Here is a 21,012-nt window from a genome sequence, read left to right on the forward strand (position 1 = left end):
ACCACCATCAAGAAGCGTTTACTTATCTGCCCCTCTAGAAGTGTGTCTGCTCCTGCCACGTGCCAAGAATCTGTTTTTAAAGGTGAATGGGTGATGAAATGCTGTGATGGGCATCCCGCAGAGGCACTTGGCTCTGGGGTCAGGGACAGCACAGTCTGAAATGGCTGCAGCTTGGCAGAGGTTTTGATCTGCCTCCAAAAAGGGCAAGAGAGGCCGGCAGCAGCAAGGGAGGAGAACCAGATAACCTGGAGGTCACCGCGCACCGAAGGGGCTTTGCCATTCGGATATGGGGTAAGAGGGATGAACTTGGGACAGCTCCTGGTGATGTGCAGAAACCTTGCCCGCGATCGGCGCTTGGAAACTGGCATGGAGCCGTGGGAATCCACTGGAATTCGTCCTGGCAGGAAGCTCTCGGCCGCATTTAGCACTTCCTGCCCGCGGTGCCATGCTCCCAAGCAACAAGCCGACACTGCTCGAGGGCACTCAGGAGCGGTGGACAGAGAGGCTGCACCTTCTCAGGAGATCCTCTCCTCATCCATCCCCAGCATGGTGAAGGATGGGATGTAGGCCCCTGTCTGGCAGATGTTTCCACACCACTGTATTGGATTGGGAGAAGCTAAAACATCACCAAACCTTGTAATTTTATGGATGGGGCTGAGAGGAATTTCAGTGTGTTGCTTAGGCCACCCCCTGCCCCAAAGCAGGATCAACTCTAATCAAAATTTCAATACAGGAACTTGCCTAGTGTTTTTTATTTTTATTTTATTTTATTTTATTTTATTTTATTTCTATTTTATTTTATTTTATGTGTTTGTTTGTTTTAAATCCTTTGTGGTGAAGAATCCTTACTATGCCTAAACAACCTAGTCTGGGACATAAACACTCTCACATTTAGCAAATGTCCCTTAATATCTATCCTGAATTGCCCTTGTTGAATTTGAGCTGGCAACATTTTGTTCTGGTCCCTATGGGTAGCAGAAATGTTTTCCCTGCTGTCTGTGATGTCCCTTTATGTATTTTTGAAGTGAGCGTCATGTGTTCCCTCAGCCATCTCGTCCCTAGACTAAACGCAGAGTTCCTGTGGTCCTTCTGCAAAACCAGACCTCTGCCTGTTGCCGGAGGCTCCGCGTCTCCGTCAGGCCTCATCTCTCCCAATACACGGTACCCAGCGGCGTTTGTGCCAAGCCGAGGGCCAGCGACTGCGTTCCGCCTGTGTTTTCTGTGTCCCAGCGGGATGTTTGCCTTTTTCACAGCAGCACGGCATTGACTCTTTGATCCGCTGCACCCGGATCTTTATCAGCGAAAGGCTGGCCAGCCATCGGGTTCCCCTCTTGCCTTTTCACACCAGATTGCTCCCATCTCAGTGCAGTGCTTCGCACCCGCCCGCATGGCCCCCACTCTACACCTCGCTGGGCCTTTTCGCCTTTGTCTCCCGGCTTCTGGGGTGCTTGTGGCTTCTCTGGGCCTGCTCCCATTTTCCAGAGCTGTGAGAACAACCTTTATTCCCGGCCTTGGGCTGCTAAGGAGCATACTGTGGGTGCAAGAAGCCGGGGCAGGGTTGGGGGACAAACCTTGCGGGGTACACCAGCCCGAGACATGCCGGGGGGGAGACCCCGAGGACAGGCACTAAGGGACAGGGGCAGACACTAAGGGACATTCCCCTGGGGACAACCCCCGGGGGACAGACCCCGGGGCCGAGGGGAAGGGACCCGGGGGCCGCCTCGCCTTTGTCCCCGGGGCCGCCGGGGGGAGGCGCGGGGCCGGCGCGGCCGGGAGCCGGAGCATGTGCAGCTGCGGCAGGCACCTGGCAGGGAGCCGCAGCGCCGGGGATGTGAGGCAGGCGGGGAGGAAGGCCCTTGACTCATCAGATAAATCCAGCCCCGCCAGGAGAGCGAAGGCGGAGGAGGCGCGGCGCTGAGCACGCAGGGGAGGATGGCGGGGGACAGCGAGCAGCGGCTGGAGGAGCAGGGGCAGCCCAGCGGCGGAGAGCCTTTCCTCATCGGGGTCAGCGGCGGCACGGCCAGCGGCAAGGTGCGCCCACCGGCAGCGGCACCGGCTCCGGGAGAGCTCCGGGAACGGCACCGGCAGCGGGGCCGGGCGGCCGCCGCGCCACGTGCGCTGTGCGGGGCCGGGCCCACGGTGGGGACCCGGCGGGGACACCGCGGCGGGGAGGGGGGCTCTGTGCGGGCACCCCCGGTCTGCCGCCCTCCTGCAGCCCCTCGTGCTGCCCCCCGGCCGGCAGCGATGCGGCTGCCCTTGGTGTTTTACCCCCCCGGTCTCCCCTCCCTCCCCTCCCCCCCCCGGTCTTTTTTTTCTATTTGGGTTTTATATATTTTTTTTTTGGGGGGGGGGGGGGCTCATGCAGGAGCCGGCGCGGTGCGGGGAGCTGCTGACTCACGGCCCCGCTTTGCCCAGCTCTGGGGGGCGAGCTGCGGGTGTTCCCGGGGGGCTGCTGCACCCCAGCCGCAGCGCCAGGGCTTTCCTCCGCAGCCTGGCCCGCTGCAGGGGGTCCCTGCTCGGTCCTGTGCTCAACCCGAGGTAGGTTGCTTTCTGTCCCAATACTGGAACGAATATACTTTTTTTTTTTTTTTTTTCCTCGTTTAAGAACAAACCCACAGCTGACCCATCCACCCAGCGCAGAAATTCTACCTGCTTTTTTTTTTTTTTTTTTTTTTTTTAAAAAAAAAAAAAGGGAGAGCACCAATGGAAGTAGAAACACCTCTGAGGTATTTCTTGCTAAAGGGACTGAGCGTGGGCCGCCACATGGAGACAGAGCCTGGTGTCTCTGGGTTCATTCGTGTTTGGAGGGGGCCTCTTTCTGTCTTGAAGGGTGGCATAACCCAGCTGGTGCACCCCAGCCCATAATAACAGCGTTCTAAGAACATGTCGCCATTTATCCTATTGATTCTTGGACCGCAGTTCCTCCTGCGAGGAGGAAAAAAATCCAGATATGACAGGGAAGGGATGGCGAGAGAGGATGCAATCTCTTCCACTGGGAACCAGGGCTGGGTTGTTCCTGCGGCACGGCTCTGGTGACTCAAATGCGCTGGGTTTGTCTGCTCTCTGATGCGTGGGGCTGCCTCTGTAGCTGTCCCAATAACATTGTGTCTGGCGCTGCTGAACTGTTATGTCTCTGAACACTGTGTCTCTGGCCCACAAGGTAAAAGCAGTGATTACAGTACAATACGCCGCGGTTGTTCCCAACTTCAAAGTGAAAATGCTTTAGCAGCAGCAGGCTGCCTTAGAAAAAAAAAAATAGGGAAATGGTTCTTTCTAACTAGAGAGATGTACTAGCTGGCTTTTCCTGTCTCTCAGCTTTGATTCCCCCCCCTCCAGTGCTTGCTGGCTGCTAAAAACCTCAGTGCGGTGCTGCCTGCTGAAGGGAGTCCAGCAGATCAGTACAAAGTTTGTGGGAAAAGGCCGCAAGAAATATGCTGCTAAAAAAAAAATATATTTTTAAAAAAGCAGGCTTTCTCAAGTAGAAGCAATAGGAAGAAAGGAACAGGAGCTTGCACGTGTAGACCCTCCAACTGGTGTTGGGATGCAGCCATCGTGGAGGGGCTGCCCCGTCCCTGGCATGCTGCGGGAGAGCGGCTCCCAGCTGTCCCCCAGGAGCACAAGGCTCCTGGAGCACAAGGCTCCTGGAGGGAAAGCGAAGCAGGCACCTTTCCCACCGGGAAGGCGGCAAATCCGTGCGACCCGCCTTCGCACCAATTGGGGGTTGTTGTCCCAACACACCCCTTTGGCAGCGCACCAGCCCCAAGATAACGGAGGGCGTTTGCCGGCTGAGGGCTCCCCCCCAGCTCCTCCCACTGCTGCTTTTGTTGAGTCTAAGATGGGGAAAAAATGCTCTGTGGTCCCCCCACGTCCCTCTCTGGGGCTGTGGAGGACAGGGAGCCCGTTTGGAGCTTGCTGCAGCTTGTTGTGTCGTGTGGTGCCCTGGGCGAGCTGGCTCCCGGAGCCTTTCCCCGTGGGCTCAGGGCAGCGTTTGGCTGGCATTTCTTAAAGGCAGATTTTTGAGAAGTTGAATCCAAATGCTGACTGTTGTTCCCTAGTGAGCATGAAAGGCTTGAGGAACTTTTAGGAGTCTGGTAGGAGGCAGAAACCTGGGCATCCTCCTGCATTTGGGCCTTGAAAGAAACCTGGACTGCACTGGGCGACAAGCAGGGAGCGGCGGAGGTGCTGGGCAGGCTGTCGTGCTGCAGCCTCTGGGAGGGCAGTGCCAGCACTGTGGTGTCTCTCAACAAAAGCTTGATGGGGGACAGAGCTTTTCCCACTGTCCCCCTAAATCCAAGCCGTGTCCAGCATGGGCAAAGCGTGCTGCCGTCTGATGTAGAGGAGATGACTTGGCATTGAGACCCCCTCCTGTGCCAAAACCAGGGAGGACTGCAACCGCCTCATTCCCTCAGAGGGATTCCCAGGGCTGGTGGTAGCATTTTCGTTCTTGCTAAAAGCCTTCAAAGTGCTCTACTGAAGCTCTAGTTCTCTTCTTCTACTTGTGGTCTTTGTGCTAACAGCTTCTTCCCTCCCTCCCACAAGAGACTCCTGACTACAAAGCACCGCAGCACGCGAGGCAGGCTGCCAGGCTGGAGGGGAGCTCAGCAAGGTGATTACTGGGATGAGCTGGAAAATGTCAGGATATCTCCTGGAGGTCTTCAGGTGTCCCCATGTCAGCTGAGCTGCTGGGACCCTGTGGCTCTGCCGGCTTGCTGCCAGCAGCATCTGGTGCTGGGGTGGCTGCAGGGGTGGGGAGAGCTCTTCAAACCCAGGCTGAAGCATTGATTGCTTGGCCCCACGTGATGCGAAATGAAGTGCTGATCGCTACCTTCCAGCGGGAGGTTGTAAGAAAAGAGAGATTTACAATGGGCTGAGTGCTCTTGTTGGCTGCTTGATGATGTGAGGGCCGAGTATGGGTGCCACGGGGGTCTGGTGGCTGCGCTTTTGGGGTCTTAAATTAGCACATCAAGTAGTAAATGTCTGAACGTGCAGGCCTAAGAGTTTCCAGACTGCAAAACACCAAAACTGCAGTGTTTGTTCAGCCAGGTGTCGTCTTTGCTGTAATCCTCAAGGCACTTCTGCCTTGAACACCAAAACCGCTGTTTGGGGCTGATGTGGCCAGGTTGGAGCCAGCCAGGGGGCTGAAGAAGGATGGGCAGGTGGGACAGCCAGTGTCTCGGTCCCCAGGCAATGAGTGGCCCCCCAGTCTCTCCATGGAGCAGTTCCTTCTCCATACGGGGCCTCTTGTATGACAGAGCTCAGACCCCTGCACTAGCAAGGGTTGAGGTCCCCCACAGCAACCTGTGGGTCGTGACCGCTGTGTCATCCCCTGGATGCCAGGCAGAGAAGCCCGGGGAGAGTCAGGAGAGATCCAGAGGTTTGCACTAGCCACAGGAGCCTCTGGAGGACTTGCAGGGACTGCAGCAGCCTTGTGGCAGTTCAACACCATTTCCTGGTGACGTTTCATGGCTGGCAGGGGCCCCGGATCACAAGGTCTGACTTCATAAATGCTGGTGTCAGAGTGTGCTAGAGACTCGTCAAACCTCCTGGTAGAACACTGCTCTGTGCCAGCCACTGCTCAGCCTGATACACGGGACGTTTTGATGGGTCAGCCCTTTCCTGGGGCCGACTGAGTATGTGCAAGCTCACTAGGGAGCCTCTCTGTTGTTGTCCCTCAGGCTCCAGAAGAATATCTTGCAGCAAAAACAGGTGGATTCAGAGGGATTGTGTTAGGGGGGTTGTCTTTCTGCCCACACATCATCTGTGTTCAGATCCTCTGCGTTTGCGTGCACCTGTGGGTGCTGGAACCCAGGACTGCTGATGCCATGTGAATGAATAGGAACCTGGCTGTCCCAGTCCGGGACTGCTCAGCCCGTGGCTCGCAGAGGGAAAGGCAGGAGTGGTGAACCTGCCTGGGAAAGCTCTGGGTGGAGGCCCGGCCTTCTGGTATGAGAATAGCAAGTTTCCAGTCCCAGTGCTGCCGTACGGATGTGCTCCATTAGGACTGGAAAGCACCGAGTGGGTCACGAACTGGCTCTCTGCAGTTGCAGGCAGATGTTTCCCAGATGTTCTGGGACCCTGCCCAATTTGGCATCTGTTCTGTGTGCCACCCCAGTCCACTGAGCGCTTCCTAATACTCTATAATTAATACAACCTTAGAAAAAATCAACAGTCAGTGTGCTGCAGGAGGTGAGCTGTAGAAAAGGGCAGCGTTGCAGGGGTCCTGATTTCTGGGACTCAGTTGAGTAGAAGTCCCAGGTGATGTCTGGAAAGGAAGCCATGCCCTGTGCTACAGGGGGCATCATCCCAGAGGTCCCTTGATGTGACCTTAGGGGAAATCCTGCCAGATCCCAAAAATGGAGACTTTAAACCACAAGCATGATGAGGACACCCGGACAGGCTCCTGCAGATCACAGGGTCCCGCCTGCAGCACTATCCATCTGCGTTCTCCCCAGTACCCATCTGAAGTCGTAATTCAGAGCTACCCAAGAGGGACTGCGGGCTAATCTGCATAATAATATTGGGGAATTAGTCAACTGAAGTGTATTTGAGTGGCTGGCTATAGGCCATGAGTGAATATGAATTAAATATGTAATGTAATTAATATATTTCAACTAAATGTCAGGCTTCGAACACCCTTCTTCTGGGTTCCTTCCCCAGTGCACCACCTCTGTCCTTTCAGGAAAATATACCTGTGTTCTTCCCCAGGTACCCCCTGTGTCTTCCCTTCCCAAGAGAATAAACCTGCGCTTCTTCCTTAAACACCAGCTAGTTGTGTGCTCGGTGCAGAGGAGGAATCCTACAAGGGGAGCTGCAGCTGCTTCTGCTCAGGAACGACATCTCTGAGCTCTCTTCTCGAGCTGGGCTGTGCAGATACCTCCCTCTCAGCTGTCTGCACGTGCTGCGGGTTGGTTTGCACAGCTTTCCCAGGGCCCAGCTCGAGCTCAAAGAATGATAGCGGAGCGATGAGGGCTCCCTGACTGCATGCCTAGGAAGCCCTGCCTCGGCATGGCGTGGCTGGCATGGCAAGGGTCTGCTCGGCATCCTTGGAGGCTCAGAGGCTGCCGTGTCCTGTCTATGTCTAGGTTTTAACCGGGTTCTGAAGCGTATCCTTCTCAGGGTAGAAATGATATTCTTCACCCCTGGGTGAAGTGGTTGCTGGTAGGAGTTAGGAATCGGGGCCCAGGTTGTCCCTTCAGGTGGGTGCTGGCTGTCAGCACCGCACATCCCCTGGGTCACCGTCCCACCAATGCACCCAGGCCGGCCTCACCCCAGTGTGATCCTTCTTAGTCGTGTCTTGGCCAAGATGTCCTCCTGGGCTCCTGCAGGCCTCCCCAGAGCCCAGCCACCATCATTTGCAGTTACGAGTGGGTTTTTCACACTCCTGATTAACTTTGGCCACGTGTACGTACTTGGTGCTGGTCTGTGAGAAGGGGTTTGAGCAGGGCACTTGCGTCACTTACTTGGAAGATGTTTCCTGAGGCTGGGAGTTTCTGTTCCCACTTGTAGGGGAATTTGTAACCTCTGCATTTCTGGTTTTTCTTCCTCCTTAGCGTATGGTGTTTGTCGACCATGGGGAAAATCTGCCTGCCCAGCTGTAGGAGCTTTCAGGCTGGCATCAGGGAATGCCTGTCACAAACCGCCCTTATTCCTGCCACAAGTGATCACAAGGAGGGGAAACCCCCCCTGCAGCACGACCTGGGGCGGACACTGTTCTTACCAGCCCCAAAGAGGCTGGGGGAGGCCTCCCGGGGTCCGCTGGGCCTACATGGCAGCGCCTGTGGAACCAGGGTGACACGTGTGCCCCTTCCCAGAGCCCAGCTGGGACGTTCCTGCAGGGGGACGTTCCTGCAGGGTGTCCTTGCGATCTTCCTCGTCTGCCGCTTCACAGCTCTCTGAAACCCACCAGAGAAAAGGGAAGGGGTCCAAAGCAAGGGGCACTTGCCACCCCGGAGCGTTAGAAGGTGAATACAGCCGGGATATGCTCCAGTCCTCTTGGGCCCCAGCGGGAGGGCGTGTATGTGAGCCAGGCTTTATGCTCCTCTCTCCAGCTGCTGAGGGTGACTTTCTCTTTAGGTTTTTCTCACCATCAGGTGTCTTAAGTTGGGGATCATGGAACATGAGGGTGATTCTCAGAGCTGATGGGGCTTCTTGCTTTCCAGGGTCAGTAGACTAGGCATGAGTATGCATCAGGCAGAGCGAGGACTGGGAGGAACTGTCTGATGCTGTGAAACAATTTTATTGTCCATCTGTGTGCTGAGGTCCAAGGGGAGAGTGCAACTTGTTTGTTGGTTTCACTGATCTGAAGGAGCTCTGCTCTCTTCCCTGGGCTGGGGAAAGCAGTGTCTGGTGCAGATCCATACGGATCCCGCTGGTCTGCAGGCTGGGGATCTGTCCTGGAGGCCGCGCTGGAAGGCAGTTGATTAAAACTTGCAAAGGGCCTGGGAAATGTGGTGTCCTCGGCAGCTGTGGCCAAGGCCGAGCCCTGCTGCGCCGTCTGCATGGGCAGCAAGGAACAGCAGCGGTGGGCAGCAAGGAACGGCAGCGGTGTCCAGGCGAGAGCACAGGGAGGAAAAGCGGAGGAGAGGCACTGTGCACGCCCTGTTTTTGCACAACCTATGGGATACAGCTGGATAAGCAATAGGGCTGGAGAAGGATGTGGGGAGTGGGAAAACAGAGGAGACGGAGAACGGGGGCTCCCGCTCTGTCACGCACGCAGGTTGTGCGTGCCGAAGAGGCAGCGCCTGGCAGCGGCTCGCCGCGGTGCTTTGTTCTAGGCGCAGGGCAGGGCTGCTGACGTGGCTCGGAAGCTCAGCTCGCCTGCCTGAGAAGGTGGGTGGGATTCTCAGGGAGACCCCGACCCTGACCTGCAACCCAAACGTCTGCCTGGGGCTGCGGGACCGCTGTTGGGCAGCCCGAGCCGGTTCGCTGGCTGCTCTTGGCTCTGCAGCACGGCTGGGGCTGACTCACAGCGCGGCGCGGTCACAGCCAAGTCAGGTCAGCCTGGCCCGAGGGGAAGAGACGCTCTCTGGGGACAGCAATGCCGTCAGATCTTCCAGCTTTGCAGGCAAACTGCCCTGCCCTCTGCCTGCCTGGGCGACCTCCTCTGCCAAGTGTGCCTTCCTTTCCTCCTTCCCCTCGCCACCGCTACCTTCAGTGCTGCGTCCTGGGGCTGCCAGCCGGGTACGGGGCAGACGGCCGAGCCAGCAGTGAGATGGGAGCATGGATAGAGCCACGGGCAGGCTGGGGCAAGCGAGACTCTTGTTGCAAAGCAGAGAGCTCGGCAGAGGGTGTTTTTGGTGACTGAGGCCAGCAGCAGCTCAGCTGGGTGCTTGCAGTGAGCATGATTCATGCGGGAGGTGAAGCTGCTCAGTTTGGTGCCAGGAGCACCCCTTTCCCCCCGGTCCCAAGTCGAGGGGGGCTGGGTCTGGATGGGCAGGGGTCCTGCTGGCGGCAGGGCACTGCCCGCCCAGCCTGACCTGGGCTCTCACTGGCCAGGGCAGGCAGCAGCCGAGGCCTCCTGTGACTAAGGAGAAGGGACAGAAGCACGCTTTGCAGTTTGTCCTGCACATCATGCTCTGATTCGTGTCTGGTGCAAGGTGTCGGTCCCCGTGCCAGTGGCACTCGTGGGGATCTTGTGCCAGCAGCCAGAGCCACGTGGCTGCACGGTTGCTGTCTCCGCAGTGCCCTTAGCTTTGCTGTGCCAAGAGGCACCAGGATATGCTCACAGCTGCTCCTCCCAGCCCTGGCAGCTGTGGCAGAGCTCTGATGAAGTCCCAGGGCTCTCCTGGTATCTTTTCATCTTGGGCTGTATTTAGGGTATGAAGACAACCTGGCCCTGCATCTCTGCAGATTTTTTCTTCCTCCCTAGCCATGCAGCCGTGGGGTTTCTGGGCTGAGGGGATGCTGCTTGGTGCTGCTTTCACACCAAAGGGTCCCACGGTGATGCCCTTGAAGCACTTCTCCCTTTGTGCCTTTGGGCTGTGCCTTCGAGGGGATCACAGACTCTTGGCTGAAGGTCCAGCAAGCGGTGTCCCATGCATGGCATTACCTGGGGACATTCTCCCCACGTGTCTCAGACACCACTGCCACTGACTTGTCCCCTTTGCTGTTCTTTTCCCAGTCCTCGGTCTGCTCCAAGATCGTCCAGCTGCTGGGCCAGAACGAGGTGGACTACCGCCAGAAGCAGGTGGTGATCGTGAGCCAAGACAGCTTCTACCGGGTCCTCACCTCAGAGCAGAAGTCCAAAGCGCTCAAAGGCCAGTTCAATTTTGACCACCCAGGTGAATGGAGAATGGCACCGGGGCTGTGCTGCGCGGCGGGGATGGGGTCTGGAGCGGGAGCCCCCATCCCATGGGCAAAAAGCCTTGCAGGGACACCAGGACTCTGACCCAGCATGGGGCAGGCTGGGGATCTATGGGTGGCTTAGTTAAGGCCTTGTGGAGCTAGGAGCCTTGTGCCACAGGTGGGGCCGCCTGTGTCCCCTGCAGCACAACCTCTGTCTTCCTGGGAAAGCAACTGCCAGTGGGGTGGAGTGCTTGGGATGAGAACGGGCAGGTTGTGAGGTCTCAAGCTCCTTAAGATGCTCCTCTTCTCCTCTCTGCAAAAACATGCCCTGGTTTGAAAACCCTTCTGGGTCAGGACCAGGGAAATCCAGCCTGGCACAGCCCCCTGGAGCCACCAGCTCCATGTCCCTCCTTCAAGGAGGGAACCGTCTTGTGCAGCTGCCCTGCAAACCCCTCTGCTGAGGCGGCCGTGCCCTGCTGCTACAACAGGGGCTCTTTGAACTGTCCCCAGCCTTGGTGGGGAAATTCCAGAGCCACTGTCCCCTCGTCTCCACGAGGACAATGGCTGCAGGCAGCGAGCACTGAGCAAACAGAGCCCTGTCTGTCTGGTGGCTCAAGGCTGAAACACTGCTCCAGTCTCTGCGAGGGCTGGAGCCCTGGAGGAGATGCCTTCCCAAACCCAGGCTCTCAGCGCTGCCGTACAAGGATGGTATTGATTCCTGCAGACCAGATCCCAGGCCGGTGCAAAGCAGCAGAGCCCTGGGCTTTGCAGCACCCGTGGGACAAGCAGGGCTTTCCTCCAGACACAGAGCCACGAGCAGGGTGCCAGTGGCTCTGTCTAGGCTAAGCGCGGCGTTGCATGCGAAGCTGCCTTGGGTAACATTTGCTCTCTCCTCAGATGCCTTTGACAACGAGCTGATTGTGAAAACACTCAAAGAGATCACGGAAGGGAAGACGGTCCAGATCCCCGTCTATGACTTTGTCTCCCACTCCAGGTCTAACAGCCGCTCCTGCCTCGCTGCACCTCTGCTGTGGCGCGGCACGCAGCCCTGCCGCCCCAACCACCCGCCCCTCCGCTTGTGCCACCCCAAAGCTCCCATGCTAACGGCTCCAGGCCTCTCGGTTAGAGGATCCGAGGCTGGCACAGGCACAGTCTGGGGGTCTGGAAAGCTGCACAGCTGTGTGATGCCCTCCAGCAACATACAGGCAGCAGTGGAAGAGGGCTACAGCCCCCCCCCCGCCCCATGCTTCCTCTCCCCATAAACTCTGTGTTTGTGGCTGTAACAAATATTCCAGGCTCAAACACTCCCGCACTGCCAGGAAAAGAGTGCTCGCAGCTCTTGCTCGCGTAACTCCTCCCTTGCATGTGTTCAGCTTGTTTTTGCATGCCTGCGTTGGTCGGGCATGGCGTGACCCTGCTCCTTGTCCTGCAAAAGTGCCGTGGCATCAGGGGAGCAGAGCTGGCCCCTGCGGGTTCCCTGTGCGCAGGCTTCCTGGGCTTTGCACCTTGGCATGGAGCACTTGCGAGCAGCAGCTAGCCAAGGCTGGGGGAGAGGGGCTGGTCTGCTTCCTGCTCTGCCGTTCGTCCTTCTAGGAAGCGTACGTATGCCTTGGATTCCCTTCACCGCGGTGGGGTAGGTCTGCTCTCCCCTCGGTCGCCCCCCTGGTGCAGCAGCGATGTCCCAGGGTTGGAGCAGCGCCCAGGAGCGCCGCTGTTTTCTCCCATCCCTCTTGGCTTGTTTTCCCCCTCTGCCAGCACATTTTTGACTCTCCTCTCTTCCCTCTGCTAGGAAAGAGGAGACGGTGACCGTCTACCCCGCCGACGTGGTGCTCTTCGAAGGCATCCTGGCCTTCTACAGCCAGGAGGTGCGGGATCTCTTCCGCATGAAGCTCTTTGTGGACACGGATGCAGACACGCGGCTGTCCCGCAGAGGTGAGGCCCAAACTTGCCCAGTGCAGCAGGGAGAGAAATGCGGCCTGACTGTGGCTCCTAGAAATGTGAGAGAAACGTGGCTCCTAGCAGGGATTCAGCAGGGGTTTTGCCTGGGATCCCTCCTTCGATGCGTGCAGCAGTGTGACTCCTGAGTGTGCTCTGTCCTTGCGTGGCCCCGTGCCACAGCAGCCACCACAGTCAGCGGGTAGCAGCAGAGGAGGGTGCAGTGAGCAGAGCAGGGCAGCTCGACATCTCAGTCCAAAGGCAGTGCCCGATGGATCCGCTCAGGACCCGGGGTGTGGGTGTGCTCTGAGGTTGGCAAATGGGTGTGAGGGTGTCTGTCCTGGGTGATGCATGCAGAGAGTGTGCTCGTGCATTTGGTTGGTGCAAGCACAGCAGCGTAGAGTCTCTTGGCATTGGGATGAAGGCTGCGGGGGCGAGGAGCCCTAGGAACCACAATATCCCTCTGTAGGACTCCCCCCGTCCTGCTGGCTTGGCTGCACATCGCTGGGTGATGCTGGAGGGGCTCCAGCTCTGCCAGGTCTGTGCAGCTAGAGATGCCTTTAAGATTGGGGTTGCTGGTGAAGCCTCCTGGATGACCAAAAATTAGGGGATTCTTGGGGCAGAACTCACTTCTGTCTGAACTGTTCCTCCCCGTGCTTGGGCACTGACAGCCGCCCCGGTGTGTCTGGGATGCAGATGACTTAGAGGAGGGGTCCCAGCAGGCTGTGCCAAGAGAAGTGTGTCCCAGTGCTTCAGCCGGTGTGCACAGGACTGTCCCACTCTGAGCCGGAACTGGTCTTGCCTGCTCCAAGTCCTGCAGCCGTCCCGCTGCCAGATGCACAGCCTCCTCCGTGCTGGGATGTCATCAGTGCTGATTAAAAGCTGCTCTTTACGCATCCTCCTTGACCCTGCCCACTGTTCCTGCGTGACTCATCCGGGGAGGTGACAGCACACTCATCGCAGGGAGACGTATTAGCGGGTCACAGATGCACGTTTGCAAGATCCTGCGATGTGAGCCTTATCCTGTAAACAGACCGTGCAGTGCAGGCCCTTGGGTGCACGGCCCAGCCAGGGGGCAGCCCGTGTTTTTGGCAGTGCCCTGTATCAGCTGTCCGAAGGCATTTGTGCTCTTGCAGCGCCCTGTGACCACATGTGCATCCTGATCGTACTCCGGAGCGCCTGCTTCAGTCACTTTGTGCCATTCTCAGGGATTTCTCCACCCACCATCAATAACTAAAGCCTCGCAAAGGGGCAGCCGGGCTGCTGCTGGCTGGTTGAGGTGCTGCTGTCTCCTCACTGGGGCAGCTTGTCTGCCTCCTGGTAGGGAACTGCCCAGCCATGTGGCAAGTCTCCTGGCCTGCAGTCATCTCCCTGCACGTCTCCCTGGCATTGTAGGGAAAGGAAAGGCAGCGTGTGAGATGCTGAAGGTGTAATCATGTCCCTGGAATGTAGCTGGAGGCGGCTTGTAGCAAGAGCGAGTCGGAATCCTGCGTTGTGACATGGCCCTGGGCCATCTTGCTCTCCCGGAAGTCCTGAAGAGTTGCAGCAATGGGCTTCTGGGCTGGGTGGCAGCAGCAGATGAAGTTCCTGGAAACGTAGCTGGCAGCTCAGTTAATCCGTAGCGCTGGGGTTCACTACGTGTGACTTGCACTGCCCCCGTCTCAGCATCTCTCATGAGAAAAATGCTGCCAGCAGAGTGCAAGGGCTGAGATCTGCCAGGTGCCTCCGGCAGCCTGGTCGGTGCAGAGCTGCTGCTGGCCAAGGTCCCTCGCTGCCCTGTCCTGTGCCAACTTCCATTTTAAAAAAAAAAAGACCCAGCCAGGTGTCACATGGGTTTTTCAGGTCTGATTTGTGTGATGCCTGCTGGCTCTGGATGGGTGCTGCCGTGTCCTTGGGACACTGGCCTGCCCTGCGGGTAGAGGGTGATCCCTGCAGATAGGGCTGCGTGCTCCTCTCGCTGGGACGTGTTGCTCTGGGGTCAAGTACAACACAGCAGGCGCTTGATTCGCGTTTGGGGGGTCATTGCCCTGCGGTGGTGTGCCCTGGGAGCAGGCAGGAGAGCTCTGCCCTGCCAGGAGCACCCTGCAGCCCGGGCACTCACCCTTGATGCTCGCGGACCTCCTGCACTGCCCCAGTGGGGTGTGCAGTGTGTACACCCTCACCATGCTCCCTGCCCCAGAGCAGCCAACAAACAGGGTGTGGGACCTGGGAAACAAAAGTCTCTTTGTCTCGCCTATTTTTAAAAAGAAATCTTCCTTGCCTTTTTTTTTTTTTTTTTTTTTTGTATTGTTTGTGCTGGGGCTTGCCCCTGCTCTCCAGCGAGGGCAAGGAGCTGGCCGGAGCAGCCTGAGCTGGCCAAGCCCTTCCAGGAGCTGGCCACATGGCCAGCCCCTCGCCTCCCCACGTGGGGCTGCGAAAAAGCAGGCGGTGAGGCTGCCGGCCACGGGCAAATGGAGCTGTGGGGACGGTGCCAAGCCACCATCCGGGGAGTAGCACCGGCCTGGCCCTGCAAGCACGCGGGGGCTGGCTGCCGAGCAGCTCGGGCGGGCTGGCGGCACGGCGGCTCGGCTCGGCTTGGCACGTGGAGGAGGCTGGCTCCAAACCCAGCGCTGGGGAGAAGCCAGGCAGCCCCTAGGGGAGAGCCAAGACCCGTCTGCTCGGCCCCGGGGCTGTGCTGGCCCTCACCAAGGGATCGAATTCCTGCTGGATGGGGGCACGTGCCTGTGCTGAAGGGGTTTCGGACCGGAGCTGGCAGCAGCCCAAGCGCCTTGTGCAAACAGGGTGCAAGGCCCGAACGGCACAGCAAGCAGTAGGCAGCTTGCTCTCCCGCCTCCTGGCTTCCTCCCAGGCTGATCTCCTCCCAGCACGGCATCAGCCCCTGTTTTTGAAAGCCTGCTTTGCCTCCCCGTCCCACTCAGCTGGGGACAGCACGAGGAGGCCTGGCAGGGCTGAGTGCGTGGGTTTTGCTCCCCTTGGCTCTGCAGACCTGAGCTGAAGTGTGCCTTTGTGTGAGCACATACTGAATCCCAGAGCTTCTCTCTTTGTGCACCTCTCCCCTGGCATGGCTGGGAGAATGCCCTGACCCCAGAGGGAGAAAAGGGACACAAGGGCTGAGGCTGGGGACAGCCAGGGCTGGGGTGGCACTTACAGAGGACAACGTGCTTGCAGAGCTGATGAGGGAGGGAGGCTGAGACAAGCCCTTGGCCAGGTCAGGCAGCCCTCGGCTCCTGGGAAGGCTTGGAAGTGGGCTGGGTGTGCTGGGACATGTGGGCAGCAGCTTCCAGGAACATGGACCGTGGGGAAAACAGCAGGGTGGCGGGCCAAAACCTTGCTGAAGGGAAGGGAGGCGGAAAAATTCGTGTCTAGGCTCTTGACTGTGCTTTACGCCTTCCCCCCAGTGCTACGAGACATCAGTGAGCGAGGCAGGGACCTCGAGCAGATCTTGTCGCAGTACATCACCTTTGTGAAGCCTGCCTTCGAGGAGTTCTGTTTGCCAGTAAGTATGGGGAGCAGCACACACAGGAGCCTGCCAGAAGGGCCTCTTCTCTGGCCAGCTCATCGGACAGGAGCATTTCATGTGCCGGAGCTCTCCCTGCAGGCGCTGGCACAAAAAGGGGGTGTCAGTGCTGGCCGGGGCAGGGCGAGATGGGGACTGTTTGTACAGCCACTGCCTTCCCGGTGAGATCACCGTCCCCATGGAGGACAGGCACGGCAACAGAAACCCCTCCCTGCACGGGGTCAGCCAAGCCAACGCCAGGCAGCTCAGCAGATGCCAGCCGAGGACGGATGATCCTCGGCTGCATCTGGCTGGGGAACAGGTCCCTGTCCCCATGCAGTGACCACCGTGCCTGCCTCCTGCTCCGGGCTCTTCTGCCTGCCCTTTTCACCATGTGCTGCTGGCTGGGTGCTTGGGGGAGCAGGGGAGCTTCTTCCTTGGCTCTGTGCTGCAGGATGTGGCCTTGCAGGTCACATTTCCCACCTGGTGAGATGAAGGTGTAGAGCAGATGGACCTTGCTGGGGGCCAGCGTTGCAGGGCTGCCTGGGGCAAGGAAGTGACTTTGGGAGCTGATAACTGAGGTAGGAAGCCAGGCTCCCTAGCAGACGGGGACTTTGAATGCAGGAGAGCACTGCAGTCCCAGAGAACTTGCAGGTGGTGGAGCGTGTCTGCAGGGCTAGCCATTGCACACGTCTCCTGGCTGCTCCTTCTGGAGGAACTGAACCAGGAGTCCTACAGCCTGCAAGCTGGGGGCCAGAAGCACTAACACAAGCTGAACCTGTGCCTGATGTTTCTTGCCCACAGAAACATCACTGTGCCTGTCCATGTGGCAAGCTCTGCCCCTTCCCATGAGAACTGCCCCTTCCTATACCCCTGGTGAACACCAGAAGGGCCCTGGGCTCCTGGGCTCCCTTCTCCCTGTCTCGTCCAGAGGTGGCTCTGTGGACCAAGGTCCAGTGTTGGTGTCAGTTCCAGAAAGGCTTTTCCAGGGAGGCACATCCCACTGGGTGCCTGGCAGGTCCCCAGCTGGTTAAATCCGCAGCTTTGCAAAGCAGCAGACGCTGCATGAAGTCTGCTGAAGAGTGCAGAAGGGTGAAATGTGAAACGAGGATAGAAAACAACTGCCTTGTGCCCACCCACCAGCTCTGGAGTGGTCTGCTCCCACCTCCAACCCAGTGGTGGGCTTGGCTGCAGAGCCATGTGGATGTGGAGCAGGCTCGGCACCCAGTGCCGCTGTTACTCAGCTCCTAGTGTGTCCTGGAGATGTTTGATAGGGCTGGAAGTGCCTGGAGGTGTCAGATCACACCCTTGGCCCTGCAGGCTGGCTTGCTTGCTGGTTGTGGAGCGTGGCTGTCAGGAAGCTGATCAGCTGTAAAAGCTGGCACAAATCAGAGAGGAAACTGAGACTGGCACCTTCAAGCAAAAATAGGCCGGGACTGGCATCCTGAGTCAGCCTTTTTTTGCAAGTGTTTCTGGTAGAAAACTTCTCCCACATCCCAAGCAGATCAGCCCTGCATGTCCACGCAGGCCAGGCATGCCAGCTCTTGCTCTTGTACCAAGTCTGCCTGGATTTGGCGTGAGGTTGTTCCCTAGAGCATCAGCTGCTGGAGTGCTGTGATCACGAGGCTTTGTTGGGGTGCTTCTTTCTGGAAATTGAAGTCAAGGTGCAAAGTGTGGCCCTCAAAATGCAGAGCAAAAGGCAAAGAAGAGGTCCCAAAATGTATCATCGGCAACAACGCACCTCCCAGAGGGTTTGGGCTTGGGGAGGGGAGGGACGGGACCTGCCGCAGGAAGCAGTGTAATGCCCCAGCCTGGCGGCTCTCCATTTTCCCTGTAACATAATGCTCTCTTTCTTCCCAGACCAAGAAGTATGCTGACGTGATCATTCCCAGAGGAGCAGATAATGAAGGTGAGCAGACCCAGATCTTGCCGTTATGTCCTGGTGTTACGTAGGAGGTAGCAGGGGCTGCCACGGAGGTGATTCAGCCCATGGCCACCCGAGAGCCTGCTGGTACCTCGCATGCACTGAGCTGAACCCCTGCCCTGTGCTCCTGCCTGGGAGTTTGTGCTCCTCTTATCAAGCCTGGGAGCCCATCTGTGTGCCGTGCCTCCAGGCAAACAGCTCCCAGCTCATCCCCCGCACAGGGAAAGGTGCTTCTCCGGGGCCAGGCGTGCAGGGACAGTCGGGTCTCCCCCTGGCTGGAGCCTGCCTGACCACGCTGGCCACGAGAGAGGGGACGAAGTGGCAGTGAGGCAGCTCCTCCCCGCAGGGTTACAGCTCCCCACCGTGGGATGGGAGGCGATGGGAGCAGGGTAATCGTCTCCAGCTTGGCTGTAGTTTTCTAGAATCCTAACGCAACCTCTCCCCTGTGTCTTTCCCTCCCTTCTGCTCGCAGTGGCCATCAACCTGATCGTGCAGCACATCCAGGACATTCTTAACGGAGGACTCAGCAAACGCCAGAGCAACGGCTACCTGAACGGCTACACTCCTCCCCGCCAGCGGCAGCCCTCAGAGTCCAGCAGCCGGCCTCACTGACCCTGGGCGGCAGGCGTGAGGCTGGGGGTGGAGGGCGCTGGGGCCCTGCCACTGCCCCCTGTACATACTGTCTGTTCATTCCCCCCTTATCTATTTAAGAAACCAGACGGAGACGAATGCCTTTAATTTTGTATGTTGGAAATGCCGAACGAGAAGCAGCCGGCTGCTCGGGAGCCTGGACCGCCCACAGCTCCTGGCCTTGCTCAGTAACTCCTCCAGCATGGAACCGGCTATAAATCTCTATAAATATAGAATTGCTCTATTTTTGTGTAAATGCAGAACAACGTAAAATTACTTGCCGTAAGGTATTTGCCAGGCTTGGTGTTGCTGGGAGGGGGCTGGGAAAGAAGGTCAGGATGGGAAGAGACGCTGGGGTCACCTTGTAGACAAGAGGAAGACCATCCAACAGCTGCTATAGTATCACTGTGGTCTCCTTCCCAGGGAAGGGATGAGCTGCGGTGGAGCGGGCAGCTTCAGCATCACACAGCCTTTGCGACTAGGCTCCGGTTGCCCCCTCCTGCCATTGTTGTTCAGTCCAAAGCAGCCCGGTTTGGGCTGGCAGGCACTGCACAATGCCACGGGGAGATGGGAGAACAACGTGCAATCCCTCCCCTGACTGTCTCTGTGGCTCCAGGTGTCAGTTCCTCAACAGCGTGCTTGTGGGTTGCTGACACACCTTCCCCCGCTGCTGTGGGGGCTGTTGTCGCACTCTCCAGCAAAAACCTGGCAGGTGAGGCTGGGAATCTGGTTGTGAGCATGGCAGCTGATGTCTTTAGCAGTCTTGCTGTCTGGCTGGTGTGGGTAAAGGACAGGGGTCACACAGCCCCAATGGAGCTCGGCCGTGCTTGTGGTGGGACTCCTAGCCAAGCTGCAGGCTCAGCCCCCCGGGTCTGTAAGATACAATTAAGAGAGAAGCAGCCTCTACCAAAAGAAAGGGGCAATGGATGCTGAAAAGCAGCTGCAAAGCTTCCTGAGGTGGGGGCAGCAGTGTATAGCAGTCCCCCTAACGTGTCTCCACGTGTCACATCCACAGGTCCCAGCTGGATGCTCAGGGGTCCCCTGTTCCCCCCTTTTCAGAGCACGCTCTTGCCTGGCCTGTGTCCCTTCATCGTGTGCTGGGGAAGGACGTGGTGTCCCCACAGTGTCATGCCTGGGGCTGCACTCACTCACTCAGGGTGAGAATTAGTCTCCCCTAACCTGGTACTGCTGCAGTAGCCAGGAGAGCCTGGTGAGGCTATTCTGCAGAACCTGGACAGCTAATTGGGGCAGATGGGCTGGGGCAGGGGCTTGGTGGGAGCCAGGGAAGGAGAGGGATGTGATGGTAGCCAGGACAGATCAATTGGCCCATGCTGCTGGGTCTGACTTGCCCCATGAAAAAACAAGTCTCAGAGGCATCCCACAAAGCCTGGAGCAGGGTCACTCTTAGCCGTGCTCTCTCTGATGGTTTTCACTCCTTCCAGAGCATTGTTCTTGCTCTGCATGGTTAAAAGCTTAAGACTTTAGAAACCCGGTGCTCCATCACTCTCCAGCCCAATGCAAGCCAAGACGAGCTTTGATTTTTAACCAAGAGAACAAGAAAAGAAATTCCTCCCCAAGTCTGCTGGGGCAGACTTATTCCCTCTTGGTGTGTGATGGGGGCTTGCATCAGCCCTTCACCCCCCTCACTGTCTGCAGACACCCCCCGAGGCGTGACAGCTTTGTCATAATAAAGAGCTGTCACCAGCTGAATTATTCCAGCTACAGCACATCAGCCACGGGTAAGATGGACCAGAGCCCTACAGGTCTGGAGAGGCTCCTCAGGGCTTCAGTGGCCAAGACAGATCTCAAAGTAAATTACTGATCTCCCCTTCCTGTAAATAAAGACAACCCCTGTATGTTGGTGTTTCTCATCTTCAGTTTTTGGTGCTGCATATTGCTGGCTGTTGTCTCAAAAGGCTGATGGGATCCTGGGCTGCATCAGGCAAATACTGTCAGTAGGTAAGGGGGGTGACCCTTCCCAGCGCTGCTGAGGCCAAACTGCAGTGCTGTGTCCAGTTCTGTGCTCACCAGTACAACAGAGACATGGAGCTACCGGAGAGACTGCAGCAAAGGGCGCATGCATAGGAAGCGGCTCATAGGCAGGTCAATATTTGGGGCTAGGTCTGACTGCTGCTGAGGGCCGCCTGTGGTTCCCCTGAGCAGCTGCCACAGAAGTCTAGGAGCATACTAGTCTCCTGTGCCAGCTGGAGGTCTCTACGAAAGAGATTGATAGAGTGACATAACCCACAGGGTCCTGGGCGCTCACCAGCCACTGCCACCTCCCAGGGCCAAGGGCACCCCCAGGAAACCTCAGTGGGACACGGGCACCCTGCCAGGATGTTGTCTGTCCTCCTGGGGCATGGGTGCCTGGGGGGCACCTCACAGCTCTTCTCTCCCAGCCCAGATCCCTCATTCCCCTCCAGGCGTGTTCTCTAAAACCTCCACGCATTAGCCCTCGCTTGCCCCACTGCCTTCCGTGTGGCCCTACCCCAAGCCCTTTGGTACCAAAAGGACACAAGTTCCTGTAGGGATGATCTTTATTCAGCTGGGAGAAGTGGTCTGCTACCAGCAGGAACTTCCAAGCGTCCCCCAGCCAGCTCTGCTCCACACGCATGCTCCTGCTGTCCTCTGTGGAGCAAGGAAGCAGAGCCACGTCCTGTGGGATGCCAGCAGCCATAGCAGCGCCTCTGGGAGGGTGCACAAGGGAACGGACTCTCCTCGGAGGCCCTCGTGAGATGATTGA

The 21,012-nt window shown here is 57.9% G+C and overlaps 1 protein-coding gene and 1 long non-coding RNA gene across 2 annotated transcripts; both read left to right on the forward strand.

Annotated features, from left to right (window-relative positions):
• The first annotated feature begins 1,771 nt into the window (after positions 1-1,771).
• UCK2 (uridine-cytidine kinase 2) lies at positions 1,772-18,553 on the forward strand. Its single transcript, XM_035333567.1, has 7 exons — positions 1,772-2,031; positions 10,121-10,280; positions 11,182-11,278; positions 12,074-12,216; positions 15,618-15,715; positions 17,576-17,624; positions 18,112-18,553. The coding sequence occupies exons 1-7, from the start codon at positions 1,933-1,935 to the stop codon at positions 18,249-18,251; spliced, it is 786 nt and encodes a 261-aa protein (XP_035189458.1). The 5' UTR covers positions 1,772-1,932; the 3' UTR covers positions 18,252-18,553.
• Positions 18,554-18,910: 357 nt separating this feature from the next.
• On the forward strand, positions 18,911-20,125 carry LOC118170936. The gene is made up of 2 exons (XR_004752951.1): positions 18,911-19,269; positions 19,329-20,125. It is a non-coding gene; the product is annotated as an uncharacterized LOC118170936 (long non-coding RNA).
• The last annotated feature ends 887 nt before the right edge of the window (positions 20,126-21,012 follow it).

The sequence above is a fragment of the Oxyura jamaicensis genome, chromosome 8 (genome assembly GCF_011077185.1).
Source record: "Oxyura jamaicensis isolate SHBP4307 breed ruddy duck chromosome 8, BPBGC_Ojam_1.0, whole genome shotgun sequence".
NCBI classification, from domain to species: Eukaryota; Metazoa; Chordata; class Aves; order Anseriformes; family Anatidae; genus Oxyura; species Oxyura jamaicensis.